Below are 22,669 nucleotides of genomic sequence, written 5' to 3'. Positions count from 1 at the left end.
ATTGTTTGGCGGTCGGAGGTAGTAGCATAGCGCCCATCGTTTATACAGCTGAACACTTACCATCTAGTGAACACCATTCACATTCCCTAAAACAAATTGGGACTCTATAATTTGCTTTGGAGCGAACCAGCCACACTGGTCTTTTGGATGTGGACATCTGTGCAATATACAATTGGGATACAGTATATGGCAGCGTGTAAATAATATCAGCAGTGAGAATAATTCTTTTATGAAAATATGCATTGCATTTTTTATGCTTTTATTTTATGTGATTGAATAAAATGTTTATATAGTAATGATCAGTATCTAGCGCTCTCTTGTGATATTGCATGTTTCACAATTACTTTGTTTAGAATAAAGACGTAATGATCGTTGATAACAGTGTGCTCTTTGGTGATCGCTCTTTTGGTAATAAAGAGTATAATGCTTGTAGTTATACCTCTTGATACCACTTAAACTTATTTATGTGATAATTGTAGGTAGATGTAAGACTCAAACTACTCCACAAGGGAGAAACGATAGGGGATGTTGGAAAGAAGTAAAGCCCAAACAAATTCTTATTGTTGTCCTATAGTGAAAGTTTGTAGGTTTCCAACTGTTTGACCCCTTTGCCGAGAGAGAGAGAGAGAGAGAGAGAGAGAGAGAGAGAGAGAGAGAGAGAGAGAGAGAGAGAGAGAGAGAGAGAGAGAGAGAGAGAGAGAGAGAAGTGGTATTGGTCATAGGTTTCTCTGCTACATGTGCTTTTTGCCTCTATTCAAGATATATTTACTGCACCTGATATTCCAAGGTGGTCTCCCATCCGGGTGTGGAATGGAAGGTAGTAACTAGGTCGACAGGGTTTCTAGGTCGACATGTTCTAGGTCGACAGGTTAAAAGGTCGACATGAATTTTTTATGTTTTTTTGGTGTCGTTTTCTTCGTAGAGTGACCGGGAACCCCAATTAGTGCACCGTGTCCCCTCGCATGGCTCGCTTCGCTCGCCATGCTTCGTGCAAGGTGCCGAGCGATTACCGTTCCAATCGTAGTCCACGTGGATCGTTAAGTATGAAAAGGTTCAAAAAAAGAAAAAAATTATGAAAAACTCATGTCGACCTTTTGACCTGTTGACCTAGAACATGTCGACCTAGAGACCCGGTCGACCTAGTTACTGTCGACCAATAGTGGTCAACCTAGACACTGTCGACCTAGTTACTGTCGACTTAGAGACCGGATCCCCTCCCATCCAAGTACTGATCAGGCCTATCACTGCTTTGCTTCCAAGATCAAACGAGATTGGAAGTTGCCAGTGAAGACAGTGGACAGAATGCAATTTCCACCTTACCTGGCCCCCCATACCTTTTGTTATAGTACAGCCCTATTCCGAAATGGAATAAATTAATTTTTTCCCTCAAAATTCGACACACAATATCCCATAATGACAACGTGAAAGGCTTTTTTTAGATTTCTGCAAATTTAATAAAAATACAAAACAAAGAACTCAAATGTACATAAAGTATTCACAGCCTTTGCTCAATACTTTGTTGATGCACTTTTGGCAGCAATTACAGCCTCAAGTCTTTTTCAATCCGATGCCACATGCTTGGCACACCTATCTTTGGGCAGTTTCGTCAATGCCTCTTTGCAGCACCTCTCAAGCTCCATCAGGTTGGATGGGAAGCATCGGTGCACAGCCATTTTCAGATCTCTTCAGAGAGATGTTCAATCGGATTCAAGTCTGGGCTCTTGCTGGGCCACTCAAGGACAGCCACAGAGTTGTCCTGGAGCCACTCCTTTGCTGTGTGCTTAGGGTCGTTGTCCTGCTGAAAGATGAACCTTCGCCCCAGTCTGAGGTCAAGAGCGCTCTGGAACAGGTTCATCTTTCCCTCTATCCTGACTAGTCTCCCAGTTACTGGCACTAAAAAAACATCCCAACAGCATGATGTTGCCACCACCATGCTTCACTGTAGGGATGGTATTGGCCTGGTGATCAGCGGTGCTTGGTTTCCTCAAAACATGACACCTGACATTCACGTCAGGGAGTTCAATCTTTGTCTCATCAAACCAGATAATTTTGTTTCTCATGGTCTGAGAGTCCTTCAGGAGCATTTTGGCAAACTCCAGGCGGGCTGCCTTGTGCTTTTTGCTAAGGAGGGGCTTCCATCTGACCACTCTACCATACAGTCCTGATTGATGGATTGCTGCAGGGATGGTTGTCCTTCTGGAAGGTTCTCCTCTCTCCACAGAGGAATGCTGTAGCTCTGACAGAGTGACCATCTGGTTCTTAGTCACCTCCCTGACTAGGGCCCTTTTCTCTGATTGCTCAGTTTAGACGGCCAGCCAGCTCTAGGAAGAGTCCTGGTGGTTCCGAACTTCTTGCATTTACGGATGATGGAGGCCACTGTGCTCACTGGGGCCTTCAAAACAGCAGATATTTTTCTGTACCTTACCCAGATTTGTGCCTCAAGACAATTCTGTCTCGGAGGTCTACAGACAATTCCTTTAACTTCATGCTTGGTTTGTGCTAAGACATGCACTGTCAAGTGTGGGACCTTATATAGACAGGTGTGTGCTTTTCCAAATCATGTCCAATCAAATGAATTTACAACAGGTGGACTCCAATTAAGCTGTAGGAACATCTCAAGGATGATCTGTGGAAACAGGATGCACCTGAGCTCAATTTTGAGCTTCATGGCGAAGGCTGTGAATACTTATGTACATGTGATTTCTTAGTTTTTTATTTTTAATAAATTTGCAAAAATCTCAAAAAACTTTTTTCACGTTGTCATTATGGACTATTGTGTGTAGAATTTTGACTTTCATAACAAAATGTGGGAAAAAGTGAAGCGCTATGAATACTTTCCAGATGCACCGTATGTACACAAGGGAAGGGCTTATAGCAGTGTTTGCTTATATTTGCAGAAGCAATACTAGTATAAGACTGCTTATCGTCTCTTACCTCCATCTTTCAGGGGCGGCAGCTCTTTCTCTATTAGCTTGAAATCCTCAGGTTTTGGTGCACCATCAAAGTGCTTCACCATAGTCCATGACTTAGCTATAACCATCTTTATTTACCTGTGAATGGAGAAGAGAGATTACTGAAGCAGCCAAAAAAGGAGATACTATATTCTCATATAGCGAATGTAAAAACCCCATCACATAGCTCTTTTCAAAATTGATAAACACTGGGGCAGGGGCGGTGGAGACTGAGGTTGGACTAGAAACTCTGCACTCACTGTATATAGTACATCATAAACACTCCAAGAAGTATTCTTAATCTACAGTATATGTATAAATGTGAAAGCCTTCACTCACTCACTGACTGACTGATTCATCACTAATTCTCTTACTTCCCGATATGTTAGGAAGCTGAAATTTTACATAGGTACTCTTCAGGTGGGAAATAGGAAAACTACCTAATAAGAGTTTTAATAAACCTCCCCTAAGGGGATGAACAGGGGGTTGACATAATTACATCATTATCGATGCGTGGCTTGCGTTGCGTGAACGATAACGCCCAAACGGACAATCGGATCAAAATTTGTATTGCATCTCCAGTGTGTAGAATTTAACTACAAAAATGGTCCTGTCACTTTTTACCGTATCTGCTACAGGTGCTGCTCGGGTAACGCCAAGAACATTAAGACGTCTCAAACAGGGCCGGTGCTAGGGTGTTAGGCGCCCCCCTGCAAACTATAAATTTGCGCCCTCCCATATTCCTTTGGCGCGCGCCGGGAAAAGGGGTGTGGTCTCACAAGTAAGGGGCATGGCCACACAATAGTACCCCCATTTAAAATTACGCCACAATGTAGCACAATCTTATTAATCTTATACGTAATGCCCCACCCGTAGTAGTAGCGTCCTTATATGTAATGCACCCCAGTAATAGTAGCATCCTTATACATAATGCCCCCCAGTAGTAGTAGTGTCCTTATACATAATGCCCCCCCAGTAGTAGTAGCATCCTTATACATAATGCCCCCCAGTAGTAGTAGCATCCTTATACATAATGCCCCCCAGTAGTAGTAGCATCCTTATACATAATGCCCCCCCGTAGTAGTAGCGTCCTTATACATAATGCCCCCCAGTAGTAGTAGCATCCTTATACGTAGTGCACCCCCAGTAGTAGACGCGTCCTTATACGTAATACCCCCCAGTAGTAGTAGCGTCCTTATACGTAGTGCACCCCCAGTAGTAGAAGCGTCCTTATACGTAATTCCCCCCTAGAAGTAGTAGCGTCCTTATACGTAATACCCCCCAGTAGTAGTAGCGTCCTTATACGTAGTGCACCCCCAGTAGTAGAAGCGTCCTTATACGTAATTCCCCCCTAGAAGTAGTAGCGTCCTTATACGTAATGCCCCCCAGTAGTAGTAGCGTCCTTATACGTAGTGCACCCCCAGTAGTAGTAGCGTCCTTATACGTAATGCCCTCCCAGTAGTAGTAGCGTTCTTATACGTAATGCGCCCCCAGTAGTGGTACCGTCCTTATACATAATGCTCTGCGCACTAGTAGCATTCTTATACGTAATGCCCTCCCCCCAGTAGTAGCAATGTTATACGTAATGCCCTCCCAGTAATAGTAGCGTCCTTATACATAATGCCCCCAAGTAGTAGTATCGTCCTTATACGTAATGCCCCCCCCCCAGTAGTAGTAGCGTCCTTATACGTAGTGCACCCCAGTAGTAGTATCGTCCTTATACGTAATGCCCCCCCCAGTAGTAGTAGCGTCCTTATACGTAGTGCACCCCAGTAGTAGTATCGTCCTTATACGTAATGCCCCCAGCCCCAGTAGTAGTAGCGTCCTTACACGTAATGGCCCACCCAGTAGTAGCGTTGCTACACGTAATGCCCCCCCTGTAGTAATAGCGTCCTTATACGTAATGCCCCCCCCAGTAGTAGTAGCGTCCTTATACGTAATGCCCCCCCAGTAGTAGTATCGTCCTTATACGTAATGCCCCCACCCCCAGTAGTAGTATCGTCCTTATACGTAATGCCCCCCAGTAGTAGTAGCGTCCTTATACGTAGTGCACCCCAGTAGTAGTATCGTCCTTATACGTAATGCCCCCCCCCAGTAGTAGTAGCGTCCTTATACGTAATGCCCCCCCCCCCCCCCAGTAGTAGTAGCGTTCCCACATGTAATGCCCCCCCCCAGTAGTAGTAGCGTCCTTATACGTAATGCCCCCCCCAGTAGCAGTAGCGTCCTTATACGTAATGCCCCCCAGTAGTAGTAGCGTCCTTATACGTAGTGCACCCCAGTAGTAGTATCGTCCTTATACGTAATGCCCCCCCCCCCAGTAGTAGTAGCGTCCTTATACGTAATGACCCCCCCAGTAGTAGTAGCGTTCTTACATGTAATGCCCCCCCCAGTAGTAGCGTCGTTATACGTAATGCCCCCCCAGTAGTAGCGTCCATAAAGCGCGCGCACAGACATACCTCACACACACATAATTCACACATATATACACACACATACACACACACTTCTCTCTTACCCTCCACTTACCTAAGCCAGTCTCCCTCTGTACATGAGCAGCCTGGTCCGTGTAGCCCCACCCCTTCTGACCCGTTTAGCCATGCCCCTTCCGTCCCGTGTAGCTCTGCCCCCTTCTGTCCCGTACTCGGCGCTGTCGCACAGCACAGGTGAGGGGAGGGGGGAGGCTTTTCATGCTGCAGGTGCCCGCTGCCAGTGACAGACACAGCACTGGCAGCTGCACCAGCAGCAGGGGGGACAGGACGGCGCAGCAGGGAAGGAATGCAGAGCAGGGGGAGCGCCTATCCGTCCCAGCGCCTCCCTGCACTGCATCCCTTCGCTGAGCGGGTAGCGCCGGGCCTGGTCTCAAATTTACAGCTCTATAGATTTACCAAATTTTTAACACTCGTTAAAAATGCGAAGAACGGGTAGAACAGCTAATACTTTATAAAGAGGTAACGTTAGTTTCGGTTGTTCCACAAAGAAATAGAATATTGGTGGTCATTCCGAGTTGTTAGCTCGTTGCCGTTTTTCGCAACGTAGCGATTAGGTAGAAAATGCGCATGCGCATGGGCCCTCATTCCGAGTTGTTCGCTCGGTAAATTTCATCGCATCGCAGCGATTTTCCGCTTAGTGCGCATGCGCAATGTCCGCACTGCGACTGCGCCAAGTAAATTTGCTATGAAGTTAGGATTTTTACTCACGGCTTTTTCTTCGCTCAGGCGATCGTAGTGTGATTGACAGGAAATGGGTGTTTCTGGGCGGAAACAGGCCGTTTTATGGGCGTGTGGGAAAAAACGCTACCGTTTCCGTAAAAAACGCAGGAGTGGCTGGAGAAACGGGGGAGTGTCTGGGCGAACGCTTGGTGTGTTTGTGACGTCAAACCAGGAACGACAAGCACTGAACTGATCGCAGATGCCGAGTAAGTCTGAAGCTACTCTGAAACTGCTAAGAAGTTTGTAAATCGCAAAATTGCGAATACGTCGTTCGCAATTTTAAGATGCTAAGATTCACTCCCAGTAGGCGGCGGCTTAGCGTGAGCAACTCTGCTAAAATCGCCTTGCGAGCGAACAACTCGGAATGACCTCCATGGTACGCAGCGCGCATGTGCTTAGTTATTTAACACAAAACTTAGTAGATTTACACAGGCTCGAGCGACGTTTTTCCAACGCTCGAGTGATCGTAGTGTGATTGACAGGAAGTGGGTGTTTCTGGGCGGCAACATGGCGTTTTCAGGGAGTGTGCTAAAAAATGCAGGCGTGCCAGGTAAAAACGCAGGAGTGGCTGGAGAAACGGGGGGAGTGGCTGGCCGAACGCAGGGCGTGTTTGTGACGTCAAACCAGGAACTAAACGGACCGAGCTGATCGCAATCTAGGAGTAGGTCTGGAGCTACTCAGAAACTGCAAAGAATTATTTAGTATCAGTTTTGCTAATCTTTCGTTCGCTATTCTTCTAAGCTAAGATACAGTCCCAGAGGGCGGCGGCCTAGCGTTTGCAATGCTGCTAAAAGCAGCTAGCGAGCGAACAACTCAGAATGAGGGCCTTTGTGTCGATGCACACTCCACTATACCTTTGACATTTGTAGGCCGGGACTCCATCAGCTTGGAGCGGCACACCTCCCACCTGCTCTCAATGATTTTAACTAGTGATGTGCACCGGAAATTTTTCGGGTTTTGTGTTTTGGATTCGGTTCCGCGGCCGTGTTTTGGATTCGGACGCGTTTTGGCAAAACCTCCCTGAACATTTTTTGTCGGATTCGGGTGTGTTTTGGATTCGGGTGTTTTTTTACAAAAAACCCTCAAAAACAGTTTAAATCATAGAATTTGGGGGTCATTTTGATCCCATAGTATTATTAACCTCAATAACCATAATTTCCACTCATTTTCAGTCTATTCTGAACACCTCACAATATTATTTTTAGTCCTAAAATTTGCACCGAGGTCGCTGGATGGCTAAGCTAAGCGACACAAGTGGCCGACACAAACACCTGGCCCATCTAGGAGTGGCACTGCAGTGTCAGACAGGATGGCACTTCAAAAAAATAGTCCCCAAACAGCACATGATGCAAAGAAAAAAAAGAGAGGCGCACCAAGGTCGCTGTGTGACTAAGCTAAGCGACACAAGTGGCCGACACAAACACCTGGCCCATCTAGGAGTGGCACTGCAGTGTCAGGCAGGATGGCACTTCAAAAAAATAGTCCCCAAACAGCACATGATGAAAAAAAAATGAAAGAAAAAAAGGAGGTGCAAGATGGAATTGTCCTTGGGCCCTCCCACCCACCCACCCACATGTTGTATAAACAGGACATGCACACTTTAACGAACCCATCATTTCAGCGACAGGGTCTGCCACACGACTGTGACTGAAATGACTGGTTGGTTTGGGCCCCCACCAAAAAAGAAGAAATCAATCTCTCCTTGCACAAACTGGCTCTACAGAGGCAAGATGTCCACCTCATCATCATCCTCCGATTCCTCACCCCTTTCACTGTGTACATCCCCCTCCTCACAGATTATTAATTCGTCTCCACTGGAATCCACCATCTCAGGTCCCTGTGTACTTTCTGGAGGCAATTGCTGGTGAATGTCTCCACGGAGGAATTGATTATAATTCATTTTGATGAACATCATCTTCTCCACATTTTCTGGAAGTAACCTCGTACGCCGATTGCTGACAAGGTGAGCGGCTGCACTAAACACTCTTTCGGAGTACACACTGGAGTGTGGGCAACTTAGGTAAAATACAGCCAGTTTGTGCAAGGGCCTCCAAATTGCCTCTTTTTCCTGCCAGTATACGTACGGACTGTCTGACGTGCCTACTTGGATGCGGTCACTCATATAATCCTCCACCATTCTTTCAATGGTGACAGAATCATATGCAGTGACAGTAGACGACATGTCAGTAATCGTTGCCAGGTCCTTCAGTCCGGACCAGATGTCAGCACTCGCTCCAGACTGCCCTGCATCACCGCCAGCGGGTGGGCTCGGAATTCTTAGCCTTTTCCTCGCAGCCCCAGTTGCGGGAGAATGTGAAGGAGGAGCTATTGACGGGTCATGTTCCGCTTGACTTGACAATTTTCTCACCAGCAGGTCTTTGAACCTCTGCAGACTTGTGTCTGCCGGAAAGAGAGATACAACGTAGGTTTTAAATCTAGGATCGAGCACGGTGGCCAAAATGTAGTGCTCTGATTTCAACAGATTGACCACCCGTGAATCCTGGTTAAGCGAATTAAGGGCTCCATCCACAAGTCCCACATGCCTAGCGGAATCGCTCTGTTTTAGCTCCTCCTTCAATGTCTCCAGCTTCTTCTGCAAAAGCCTGATGAGGGGAATGACCTGACTCAGGCTGGCAGTGTCTGAACTGACTTCACGTGTGGCAAGTTCAAAGGGTTGCAGAACCTTGCACAACGTTGAAATCATTCTCCACTGTGCTTGAGTCAGGTGCATTCCTCCTCCTTTGCCTATATCGTGGGCAGATGTACAGGCTTGAATGGTCTTTTGCTGCTCCTCCATCCTCTGAAGCATATAGAGGGTTGAATTCCACCTCGTTACCACCTCTTGCTTCAGATGATGGCAGGGCAGGTTCAGGAGTGTTTGCTGGTGCTCCAGTCTTCGGCACGCGGTGGCTGCATGCCGAAAGTGGCCCGCAATTCTTCGGGCCACCGACAGCATCTCTTGCATGCCCCTGTCGTTTTTAAATAATTCTGCACCACCAAATTCAATGTATGTGCAAAACATGGGACGTGCTGGAATTTGCCCAGATGTAATGCACGCACAATATTGGTGGCGTTGTCCGATGTCACAAATCCCCAGGAGAGTCCAATTGGGGTAAGCCATTCTGCGATGATGTTCCTCAATTTCCGTAAGAGGTTGTCAGCTGTGTGCCTCTTATGGAAAGCGGTGATACAAAGCGTAGCCTGCCTAGGAACGAGTTGGCGTTTGTGAGATGCTGCTACTGCTGTTCTTGCTGCGGGAGGCAATACATCTACCCAGTGGGCTGTCACAGTCATATAGTCCTGAGTCTGCCCTGCTCCACTTGTCCACATGTCCGTGGTTAAGTGGACATTGGGTACAACTGCATTTTTTAGGACACTGGTGACTCTTTTTCTGAGGTCTGTGTACATTTTTGGTATCGCCTGCCTAGAGAAATGGAACCTAGATGGTATTTGGTACCGGGGACACAGTACCTCAATCAAGTCTCTAGTTGCCTCTGAATTAACGGTGGATACCGGAACCACGTTTCTCACCACCCAGGCTGAGAAGACCTGAGTTATCCGCTTTGCAGCAGGATGACTGCTGTGATATTTCATCTTCCTCGCAAAGGACTGTTGGACAGTCAATTGCTTACTGGAAGTAGTACAAGTGGTCTTCCGACTTCCCCTCTGGGATGACGATCGACTCCCAGCAGCAACAACAGCAGCGCCAGCAGCAGTAGGCATTACACTCAAGAATGCATCGGAGGAATCCCAGGCAGGAGAGGACTCGTCAGACTTGCCAGTGACATGGCCTGCAGGACTATTGGCTTTCCTGTGTAAAGGTGGAAATTGACACTGAGGGAGTTGGTGATGTGGTTTGTAGGAGCTTGGTTACAAGAGGAAGGGATTTAGGGGGTCATTCCGAGTTGTTCGCTCGTTATTTTTTCTCTCGCAACGGAGCGATTAGTCGCTAATGCGCATGCGCAATGTCCGCAGTGCGAGTGCGCCAAGTAAATTTGCTATGCAGTTAGGTATTTTACTCACGGCATTACGAGGTTTTTTCTTCGTTCTGGTGATCGTAATGTGATTGACAGGAAGTGGGTGTTTCTGGGCGGAAAATGGCCGTTTTATGGGTGTGTGCGAAAAAACGCTACCGTTTCTGGGAAAAACGCGGGAGTGGCTGGAGAAACGGAGGAGTGTCTGGGCGAACGCTGGGTGTGTTTGTGACGTCAAACCAGGAACGAAACTGACTGAACTGATCGCAGATGCCGAGTAAGTCTGGAGCTACTCAGAAACTGCTAAGAAGTGTCTATTCGCAATTCTGCTAATCTTTCGTTCGCAATTTTGATAAGCTAAGATTCACTCCCAGTAGGCTGCAGCTTAGCGTGTGCAAAGCTGCTAAAAGCAGCTTGCGAGCGAACAACTCGGAATGACCCCCTTAGTGGTCAGTGGACTGCTTCCGCTGTCATCCAAAGTTTTGGAACTTGTCACTGACTTCTGATGAATGCGGACCAGGTGACGTATAAGGGACGATGTTCCTAGGTGGTTAACGTCCTTACCCCTACTTATTACAGCTTGACAAACACACGGCTTGACACCTGTTGTCCGCATTTGTGTTGAAATAATTCCACACCGAAGAGCTGATTTTTTTTGTATTTTGACCAGGCATGTCAATGGCCATATTCGTCCCACGGACAACAGGTGTTTACCCGGGTGCCTGACTTAAACAAACCACCTCACCATAAGAATCCTCCTTGTCAATTTCCTCCCCAGCGCCAGCAACACCCATATCCTCATCCTGGTGTACTTCAACAGTGACATCTTCAATTTGACTATCAGGAACTGGACTGTGGGTGCTCCTTCCAGCACTTGCAGGGGACGTGCAAATGGTGGAAGGCGCAAGCTCTTCCCGTCCAGTGTTGGGAAGGTCAGGCATCGCAACCGACACAATTGGACTCTCCTTGGGGATTTGTGATTTAGAAGAACGCACAGTTCTTTGCTGTGCTATTGCCAGCTTAAGTCTTTTCATTTTTCTAGCGAGAGGATGAGTGCACATCCTCATGTGAATCTGAAACAAAAGAAATACAGATAGCGCTTGCAGATTTATTATTATAATAAATTTATTAATTAACTATTATCTCAATGATAATTCTCCACTAGTACTATTATAGTACCAAGGATATAGATTAATAAAAAATATATATTTCCCTTGCCTTGACAACAAATTTTCATATATAAAAAAAAAAACTAAAACCACATTGACATCAATTAATAATATATAAGAAAATGCTCTGCTCCACAAATTAGTTTAGCTAGCCCTCTTAATACAGAAAGAGATACAATAGTTTCAATGAATCCAAGTGTTTCACTTAATTGCTACAAAGCTGCAACAGCTGAGTCCATTGTCTGGTTACTTAGTTTCATTTAGTTTACTGCTGTTTCCTAAGTAACCAGACAATGGACTCAGCTGTTGCAGCTTTGTAGCAATTAAGTGAAACACTTGGATTCATTGAAACTATTGTATCTCTTTCTGTATTAAGAGGGCTAGCTAAACTAATTTGTGGAGCAGAGCATTTTCTTATATATTATTAATTGATGTCAATGTGGTTTTAGTTTTTTTTTATATATGAAAATTTGTTGTCAAGGCAAGGGAAATATATATTTTTTATTAATCTATATCCTTGGTACTATAATAGTACTAGTGGAGAATTATCATTGAGATAATAGTTAATTAATAAATTTATTATAATAATAAATCTGCAAGCGCTATCTGTATTTCTTTTGTTTTAGTTTTCTTGTTCATTTGAAGGGGGTTGGGAAGTCCCTCTATATATGGTGAGCTGCATGCGGATTTGGGACATATACATGTTGGTAATTGAATAAAACTAATTATATTGGCGCCAGGGGGACTACTTGAGTGTAGGTGTTCTTCTTTTCATGTGAATCTGAACCACTAGCCATGAACATAGGCCAGGGCCTCAGCCGTTCCTTGCCACTCCGTGTCGTAAATGGCATATTGGCAAGTTTACGCTTCTCAGACGACGCTTTCAATTTTGATTTTTGGGTCATTTTACTGAACTTTTGTTTTTTGGATTTTACATGCTCTCTACTATGACATTGGGCATCGGCCTTGGCAGACGACGTTGATGGCATTTCATCGTCTCGGCCATGACTAGTGGCAGCAGCTTCAGCACGAGGTGGAAGTGGATCTTAATCTTTCCCTATTTTAACCTCCACATTTTTGTTCTCCATTTTTTAATGTGTGGAATTATATGCCAGTATCAATAGCAATGGCCAATACTATATATACTGCGCACAACTGAAATGCACCACAGGTATGGATGGATAGTATACTTGACGACACAGAGGTAGGTAGAGCAGTGGCCTTCCGTACCGTACTGCTATATATACTGGTGGTCACTGTCAGCAAAACTCTGCACTGTACTCCTCCTATATAATACAACTGCACCCCAGTCCCCACAATTAAGCAGTGTGAGCACAGATATATGCAGCACACTGAGCACAGATATGGAGTATTTTTCAGGCAGACAACGTATACTGGAGGTCACTGGTCAGCAAAACTCTGCACTGTACTCCTCCTATATAATATACTGGTGGTCCCCAGTGCCCACAATAAAGCAGTGTGAGCACAGATATATGCAGCACACTGAGCACAGATATGGAGTGTTTTTCAGGCAGACAACGTATACTGGTGGTCACTGTCAGCAAAACTCTGCACTGTACTCCTCCTATATAATACAGCTGCTCCCCAGTCCCCACAATTAAGCAGTGTGAGCACAGATATATGCATCACACTGAGCACGTTCGGGCACTCTCGGGTTAACCGAGCCATACGGGAGAATCCGAGTATGCCTCGGACCCATGTAAAATGGGTGAAGTTCGGGGGGTTCGGTTTCCGAGGAACCGAACCCGCTCATCACTAATTTTAACTAGCATGGTGGTCTCTGGTACTCATGGACTATTGAAACTAAAAAGGCACAATAAAGATAAGTCCTTGTACAATTTGTCAGTTTTAGGGATGAGCTCGGGGCGCGCCCCCTGGTGTGGCCAGGTTGCTATGGAATTTAATTTAGCATTTTAACACTTAATAATTTTTCTACTTATACTACACTTTTTAGCATTTTATTAACACCTGTCACCTGTGTACCACTATTTAATACATAGCTTTTTGCTTCTTTCTTACAAAACACTCACTAACACCTTAGCTTTTTAAGAATCAAGAACCTCAAATTTGCTCTGTGTTAGTTAGATTGCAGAGTTTATTATAACTATTCTGAAGGTATCCGGACTCCAGGTCGACACCAAAAAGGTTGACACACCTTAGGTCAACACCAATTGGTCGACACATGTTAGGACGGCATGGACAAAATGTCGACATGAACAAGGTCGACATGGAGAAAGGTTGACATGAGTTTTTCAAATTTTTTTTTAAACTTTTTCATACTTTACGATCCACGTGGACTACGATTGGGAACGGTAACCTTGCCCGAAGCATGGCAAGCGAATCGGTGCACTAATTGGGGTTCCCGGTCACTCTACGAAGAAAACAACATAAAAAAAAACCCACATAAAAATACTCATGTCGACCTTTTCCCATGGCGATCTTTTGTCCATGTCGACCGAAGTTGTGTCAACCTTTTTGGTGTCGACCTGGAGTCCCAGACCCATTTTGACTAGCAGTACTTGGTATTGTGGAGTGTGATCGCCACTATATTTTCTTTCTTTGTGGAACTACAAGTCTCAGCATGGTTGCACCTCTTACTTTATGCGTAATTATGGTGTGCAGTCCAAGATTCCCCTCTCCCATAATTTTAATTGTGCAACATTTGTTGAACCAACCAACTGTACCAACATCTTCCCCATCTGGTCAGTCCTGCTCTATACCTTAGAACTGAAACCATGCCCAGTACTATCACATTAATGTTACACGTATAATTCCAGTGGTACTGGCGTTTAAGTCCAGTCCAGTGATACTGCCGTATATGTCCAGTGGTACTTCTGTATAAAACCAGTGATCCTGCCATGTATATTATAATATTAATATATATATATATATATATATATATATATATATATATATATATATATATATATATATACATACATATATACATACATACATACATACATACATACACACACACACACACACACACACACACAAGTCCAAAGTGAATCGCACACACTTTCCTAATATCAGATGGGTGCCCGGTGAAACAATCATGTATAGGCAAATGCGGAGTTCCCACATAGACCAGCACACCAAAACAAAGCATCAAGTTGAGTTAGTACATTTTAATCCATCAAAACTCCATATAAAGTGCAATGTGCAAGCATAGCCATAGGCAAATACAAAGAATTGGTACTTAGCAGTTCAGCATATCAGCATCTCAGAACGAGTGGCAGCTCCTACAGCTGTTTCGGTGCCGTAGCACCTTCTTCATGGGAAAAGCCATCAGTATATCATGCCACAGCCAACCATCACATATAAATACCATGCAAATAATCAAATTACAAACACCTGTGCCATTAGAAAAAGTGCTCACCAATCAGTCATAGGCAAGAGGATCCCCCACTCCACCCCCATCGTCAGCCACGCCATCTCTGCCTGGCTTCCCAGGTGGTACGCGCCGTCGACCGGCACTCACTTCCGGTGTCCGGAACAAAAACACAGGTCAGGCTCTCAGGGACAGTATTGCGAGCCGCGCCACCCGGAAGTGACGCGGCCTCCGCTCCTCCGTCTACTGCGTCATCTCCCGTGTGATTGTGGACATACTGGAGTTGCCAGGCAACCGCTAACGCCCCCACCCGTTTCTGCCGGCCAATGGCGCAGCTCAGACAGGCCGGAGGGGTTGGCACATCCTATCTCCCATGACAACAATAAACATATCGACGCGCTAGACAAGCGCATCACATAATCCATAACCTAATAAGTAATCTACCAGGTGAGACAACAATTAAAATAGAGTGGACCATGGGATCACACCCAGTAACGACTTAAGCATCATGTTATAAATCACACGGAATTATATCAGATCCCTGCTATCATATTGTTTTACATAAGTAAATTAAATCACTGGGGGGCCCATCAGATAAACCAGCGAAGTAAGTTGTCAAATCAGATAAATGAATGGAATGACAGTTCCTCATTTAACCCCTGAGGGGCCATTGCTTGTAGATTATATATCCATTTGCATTCTCTCTGTAGTAGGTGTCTGTTCCTATCACCTCCCCTGCACGAGGGCGGTACCTGTTCAATTGGCATCACCTTCAGATCCTTCATGGTATGCTTTGCAGCTGCAAAATGGCGTGCTACTGGTGGTGTGCTGGTATCGGTTTTAAATAATGCTTTTTTTATTGAACTGCGATGCATCGCAACTCGTTCTTTTAGCATACTCTGGGTCTTTCCAACGTATATTAAATTACAAGGGCACCAAATCACATATACAACGTATTTTGTGTCACACGACATCCGTTGTTTTATTTGGTAGTTTTTATTTGTAATAGGATTTAGGAAATGAGTCCCAGTCTGAAGAAAGCCACAGTTCGCTCATCCTGTGCGCTTATATACACCTTTCTGAGGTTGCAGCCATCCTGTACCAGTCATGACCCTGGGACTGATGTCTGAGTAAACCAGTTGGCCCCTTAAGTTATTACTTCTTTTATAGCAAAAGGGTGTTTTTTTCTTACAGAACTGGTTAAGTACCGGGTCACTCTGAATGATGTGCCAATGTGACAAGATGGCCCGTCTGACCGCCCCCTATGATATGGAATAGGTACTGGACAGTAGCATCCTCCCACTTTCAACTCTTTTCTCTTTGGGGATTAGGAGTTCCTTTCTGTCCAGTAATAAGCACCTTTGTATGGCCTCATTAACCTCATTCTTATCGTAACCACGTTGTAAGGATTTGGTCCCCATCTGGTGTAATGCCTCAGGAAGTTTATGAGGATCCGAAGTCGTCCTGACCACCCTAATCAACTGTGAGTAGGGCAGGCCTTTCTTCAGAGGTTGTGGGTGGAAACTGTCAAACTGCAACAATGTATTTTTATCCGTCGGTTTACGGAATATTTCAGTAGAAAACGGACTATCCTGAATGCTAACCTTCACATCCAGGAACTCAATGCTGGTAGAACTGCTGGTATATGTAAATCTTATGGACCCCTCAGTGCTATTGAGCTTGGCAATAAAAGCATCTAACAATTCGCTCCCCCCTGTCCATATCAGAAATAAATCATCTATGAAACGGGTGTAGAATTTCACATATTTGGAAAATGTAGGGTCACCATGTATGTTTACTGCTTCATGTTTATGCATAAACAGGTTAGCATATGATGAGGCCATATTGGACCCCATCGCTGTACCCCGTAACTGTAAATAAAATGCATTATTAAACATGAAGTAGTTTTTATGGAGTACTATCTCCATAAGGAGCATCAGGAATTCCACTGGTGGACCTTTGTACTGTGTATTTGAAGAGATTACTGCTCTAATCGCATCCATTCCTTCCTGGTGACCTATATTAGTGTAGAGGCTATTAACATCAAGTGTCACCAGCAGACAGCCTTTTGGGGGAGTGCCAAATGATTGTAATTTATTGATAAAATCGGTGGTATCTCGTATGTACGAAGGAGTACTTTGAACAACAGGTTGTAGATAGATGTCTACAAATTGAGACAGTGGCTGACCTAAAGAACCTCTAGAAGAGATTATAGGCCTGCCTGGGGGTTTTGTCTTTGATTTATGTACCTTGGGTAGTATGTATAGAATGGGTACCTTGGGAAATTCCTGAGTTAAAAACCCAGCAGTGTCTTCATCAATCCACCCATTACCAACACCCATGGAAATGATGGCATCAATCTCACGTTTGTAAGATCCTGTATGTTCAAATGTGAGCTTCTTGTAACATGAAATGTCATTCAATTGGGACATAACCTCAGTAATATAATCCAGACGGTCCAGGAGGACAATCCCCCCTCCCTTATCCGCAGGGCATATGATCACTTGACTATTATTGCGCAGTTCACACACTGCCTTTGCCTCCTGTATACTCATATTCTGATATTTTTTCTTCATAGAGTTGATAATGGGTAATTTGTCCCTCCTGACCAATCTAACAAAAGTCTCTATAGACGCATTATTACTTGGGGGATCAAAGGTGCTCCTTGATCTAAACACCTGTTCTTTTGTGGCCGTTGTTTCATGTTTACTGAAAAAATCCTTCAGGCGTAATTGCCTGTAAAAACGATATAACTCAGTTTCCCATTGGAACGCTGTCTGTTTAAACGTGGGCACAAATGTTAACCCCTTAGATAGTACCGCCATTTCCACTGGTGTGAGAGTGTGATTGGATAAATTAAAAGACCACTATCTCTTGTTCCCCTTTGTATGCGTCCTCTCTTGCTCTCTTTCGATGTTTGATTCCCCCTCTCCTACAGGGTCTCTGCCTCCCTTGTGTCGACTTCTCGTATACACGCGCTCCCGAAAAAAGGCCGTCTGCTGGTGGAGGGTTGATCAGAATCACTAGGAGAAGTTTGGGAATTTAAGTCGGTGTAAGTCCTATCTCCCCTCCTCCTACCCCTGTTAGCTTGACCGCCTCTCCACACCCGTCTCACCCCTGGATTGGTGAGCCACGGGTAGACCCTAAGCTCCCTATAATCCTCTTTCACTTTTCTAAACTTATTTTTCTTAAATGACAGCAGGTCAGACCTAAAACTGGCAACACTAGCTTCCAATTTCGTGAGCCAATCACCACCTACATCTGATTGTAAAACTGACAACCCTGTGGATTCACAATCAGCCAATTCCTTATTGAGTGCTTTAATTTCAGTATTAACCTGTTGAATGACTAGGATCATAAGATCGAAGCTACATTGATTGAGTATAAGGCACCATTGCCTACAAAATTCTGTATTATTGCGCCCTATAGTGGGCTGGTTTCTGATACGGAATCCCCTGGGTATATACTTGTCTTTATGATACTGCGATAACGTAAGTCCATGAAGTTCTAATTCAGTACGTCTTTTTTTGAGCTTTAACAAATCAGTATAAACCTCATTTGGACTGTCGGTATCAAATGCCAGTTCATCCGTAGTTGGAAAAAGAATTTTGGAAATGTCCTTTTCAAGGAATCGTTTGGTGCCTATCAGGTCGCCAACATCTAGATCCATGGTCTCACAGGTGAATGTATAAATATGATAAACGTGCAAATAGCATAGATGTCTCCAAAATTTTCATTCAATTACTTGGTGGTGCAATTCATGTACCCAATCAAAGGCAGATAATAGGATTTTGGTACTTACCAGGTAAATCCTTTTCTTTGAATCCATAGGGGGCACTGGAGTACTCTTGGGATATGGACGGGCTTCCGTAGGAACAGCACTGAATATTTAAATTTAGAACACTCCACCCCTCCATATCCCCGAGTACCTCTCAGTGTTTTTTACTGAGCCGAACAGGAACTATAGAGAGGTTGACAATGGAGTATTACATATAACATAACAGACAATAACGAAGTTGACACATAACGTTACTGACAACTAAACAGTCGACACCCTAACCAGCACTTGTAATTTGAACCAGTCGGTGAAAGTGTGTTACCATAAGATCCTCAGAACTCACCACAACTAGGTAAAACTGCTCTGGGTGGGCGTCCAGTGCCCCCTATGGATTCAAAGAAAAGGATTTACCTGGTAAGTACCAAAATCCTATTTTCTTTATCATCCACTAGGGGTCACTGGAGTACTCTTGGGACGTACCAAAGCTTCCCCCGTGGGCGGGAGAGCTGTTTGGCACTTGTAACACTAGGCGGCCAAAGCTAGATGCTGATGCCGCAAACGTATCAAACTTGTAAAAGCGCACAAACGTGTGCACTGAAGACCATGTAGCCGCACTGCAAAGCTGCGTCGTAGAAGCTCCCCGACCAGCTGCCCATGAAGTTCCCACAGAACGTGTGGAATGAGCGGTTACTGACGTAGGCGGTTGTAACCTAGCATGAAGGTAAGCCTGACGTATGGTCAGTTTTATCCATCTGGATAAGGTTTGTTTAGACGCTGGCCAACCCATCTTGGCCGCATCATAGAGAACAAACAACGTATCCGTCTTACGAACTGAAGACGTTCGGGATACATAAACGCGTAATGCGCGTACCACATCCAGAGTTCCAGAATGTGCCGTCAACACAGGAACTACTATTGGTTGATTGATGTGAAAAGATGACACTACCTTTGGTAAGAAAGCGGGATTCGTCCGAAGTTCCGCTCTGTCATCATGAAACACCAAATACGATGACTTACATGACAAGGCACCCAAATCCGAAACACGCCTTGCCGAAGCTAAGGCTAGAAGAAAAATTGTTTTCCAAGTGAGAAACTTTATATCCACTTGCTGTAAGGGTTCAAAACATGATGACTGTAAGAACTCTAAAACCAAATTCAAGTCCCATGGCGCTGTAGGTGGAATGAATGGAGGCTGTACTCTGAGGACACCTTGGAGAAAAGTGCGTATAGACGGCAATAGAGCCAATCATCTTTGAAAGTAAATTGACAAAGCAGATACCTGCACCTTTAGTGTAGATAAACGCAGGCCTCCATCTAACCCTATTTGTAGAAACAACAAAAGGCGGCATAACTTGAAAGATGATGTCGGAAACTTCTGAGCTTCACACCAACCTATATAGGCACGCCATATTCTGTAATAATGAGCTGCCGTAACCAGCTTCCTAGCTCGTAACATGGTTGGTATAACCGAATCTGGAATGCCCTCTCTTCTTAAGAGGGCGGTCTCAACAGCCACCCCGTCAAACGCAGCCGCGCTAAATCGGGGTAAAGGAACGGACCTTGTTGTAACAGGTCTGGACGTAGTGGGAGCGGCCAAGGATCGTCTGCGAGTAGTCCTCGGAGATCTGAGAACCAAGCTCTCCGAGGCCAATGAGGGCCACTAGTATGACTGTGACCGACTCTCTTTTGATCCGTTTTAGCACCAGAGGGAGCAACGGAAACGGTGGAAACAGATACACAAGACTGTACGGCCACGCGACAGTGAGAGCATCCACCGCCACTGCCTTTGGATCTCTTGTTCTGGACACATACTGGAACGTTTGGTGATTGTGTCGAGACGCCATCAGGTCCACCTGAGGATAACCCCATCGCTGAACCAACATGTGAAACACTTCTGGATTTAATGCCCATTCGCCTGGATGAAAATCCCGACGACTGAGATAATCCGCTTCCCAGTTGTCCACTCCCGGAATGAACACGGCCGACAATATCACCTGGTGGCATTCCGCCCAATTGAGGATTCGAGCTACTTCCCGCATTGCCATGCGGCTTCTCGTTCCTCCTTGTTTGTTGATGTATGCGACCGCCGTCGCATTGTCTGACTGCACTTGGACAGGCTGAGAGCGAAGCATGTGCACTGCTTGTCGTAGCGCATTGTAAATTGCGCGGAGTTCCAGGACATTTATAGACAGCAATTTTTCGTGATCCGCCCAGAGACCCTGGAGCTGACAATTTTGAATTACCGCTCCCCAACCTCTGAGACTGGCGTCCGTAGTTAGAATTATCCAATTCCAGCCTCCGAACCGTCTTCCTGCGGTTAAATTGTGTTCCTTGAGCCACCAGAGCAGAGATACTCTTGCCCTTGGCGACAACCTCACCCTGTGGTGAATCTGCAGATGCGAGCCCGACCACTGGGCGAGCACATTCAGCTGAAATGGACGAGAGTGAAATCTTCCGAACTGAAGCGCCTCGAGAGCTGCCACCATTGTGCCTAAGAGGCGAATGCACAAGTGTACCGACACTGCGTGGCTTGAGCACTAATTGTACTAGATGGCGTAGAATTTGTACTTTCTGCTGTGGTAGGTAAATTCTTTGATTGACCGTATCGAGAATCATACCTAGGAACTGAAGGCGTTGAGACGGAATTAGATGTGATTTTTTGAAGTTGACAATCCAACCGTGGTGAACCAGTACCTCGTATGTTAGCAGCGCATGTTGGAGAAGTATCTGTTGAGACGGAGCTTTGATGAGCAGATCGTCTAAATATGGAACTATTGTCACTCCCAGGGATCTGAGATGAGCTATCATGACAGACATCACTTTGGTGAATACCCAAGGCGCTGATGACAGGCCAAACGGTAGAGCCTGAAACTGGTAATGGTTCTGGCGTATTGCAAACCGTAAGAATTTCTGATGAGGCTGCCAAATTGGAATGTGTAAGTACGCATCCTTGAGGTCTAGCGCAATCATAAATTCCTTTGGCTCTAAACCCGCAATCACCGAACGCAGAGACTCCATCTTGAATCTGTAGTAAGTTACATACTGATTGAGACCCTTTAAGTTCAATATTGGTCTGACTGAGCCATCCGGCTTCGGTACCACAAAAAGTCTTGAATAATAACCCTGACCCTGTTGGTGTACAGGGACCGGAATCAAAACTGCCGAATCCAGTAGGGACTGAATTGCAATTTGCAGAACCCTCCTCTTGTCGTCCGACAGAGGCAATCCTGTCTTGAAAAACCGCAGAGGCGGAAGACAGTCGAACTCTATTTTGTAACCTTTTAACACTAAATTGCGAATCCACCCATCCGCGGATGTGTGGAACCACGCCAAATGGAACGTCTGAAGGCGTGCTCCCACAATCGGAGAACCGAGATGGGCTGGTAGCCCGTCATACCACTGGCTTGTCGGTAACCTTAGCGTCCTGGCGAGTTGTGTTGGTTTGTTGGAAACCACGTCCGCGACCACGTCTAGCAGGCGTGGCTGATCCTCTGCCACGTCCTCGAAAGGGCTGAGGTCTAAAGGATTTGAACGAAGGTCCAGCGTACCTTCTTCTTGATACCGGTGGAGGCAATGGTAAGAAAACAGACTTACCTCCCGTAGCCTCAGCAATCCATGCGTCCAATTCAGGACCAAACAACTTCTTGCCATCGTAAGGCAACGCCTCTATACCTCGTTTGACCTCTGCCTCCGCATGATAAGCACGCAGCCAGAGTGCTCTTCGTTCCGTAACTAGCGACGATGAAATACGAGAAGTGAGCTGACAGACGTCAGTAGACGCTGTACAGAGATACTCCACCGCCTCAATCATTTGATTTACAAGAATTATCAGATTTTCATCATGTAAAGCAGATTTGAGTTCTGTAAGCCATATTATGAGTGCCTTAGTGACCCAAATGCCAACCAATCCAGGTCTTAGCATCACACCTGCTGCTACATACATGGATTTTAGCATAGTTTCTATCTTGCGATCTGAAGGGTCTTTAAGCGTAGTAGCTGCTGGCACTGGTATGGTTAATTTCTTGGTAAGCTTTGACACTGAAGAATCAACTATTGGTGGATTCTCCCATGTACATGTTACAGAGTCTGGAAACGGGTAACTAGACTTAAATCTGCGAGGTATAGAAAACCGTTTATCTGGATTCTGTCGTGTTTCTACTAACATCTGATTAAGAGATTCCGACACAGGAAAACTTATTGGAGTTTTTTGTCGTTTAGTAAATACGACCTGAT

At 45.3% G+C, this 22,669-nt stretch overlaps 1 protein-coding gene across 5 annotated transcripts in view; it reads right to left on the bottom strand.

The window, feature by feature from the left end:
• The window catches only part of LOC134899886 (prostaglandin reductase 1-like), a 105,883-nt gene that overhangs the window by 66,593 nt on the left and 16,621 nt on the right, over positions 1 to 22,669 (bottom strand). For 4 of the 5 annotated variants that reach the window (XM_063914208.1, XM_063914206.1, XM_063914205.1 and 1 more), the window contains exon 2: positions 2,935 to 3,050. In XM_063914208.1, coding sequence (XP_063770278.1) covers positions 2,935 to 3,040 — 106 coding nt within the window. In that variant the 5' untranslated portion in view covers positions 3,041 to 3,050. Of the gene's footprint in view, positions 1 to 2,934; positions 3,051 to 22,669 lie in introns of those variants that run through there. The other variant, XM_063914209.1, reaches the window with a different exon arrangement.

Source organism: Pseudophryne corroboree, chromosome 1 (genome assembly GCF_028390025.1).
Source record: "Pseudophryne corroboree isolate aPseCor3 chromosome 1, aPseCor3.hap2, whole genome shotgun sequence".
NCBI lineage: Eukaryota > Metazoa > Chordata > Amphibia > Anura > Myobatrachidae > Pseudophryne > Pseudophryne corroboree.
Note: the sequence above shows the minus strand (reverse complement) of the source record. Positions and strands in the feature narration are given on the sequence as shown.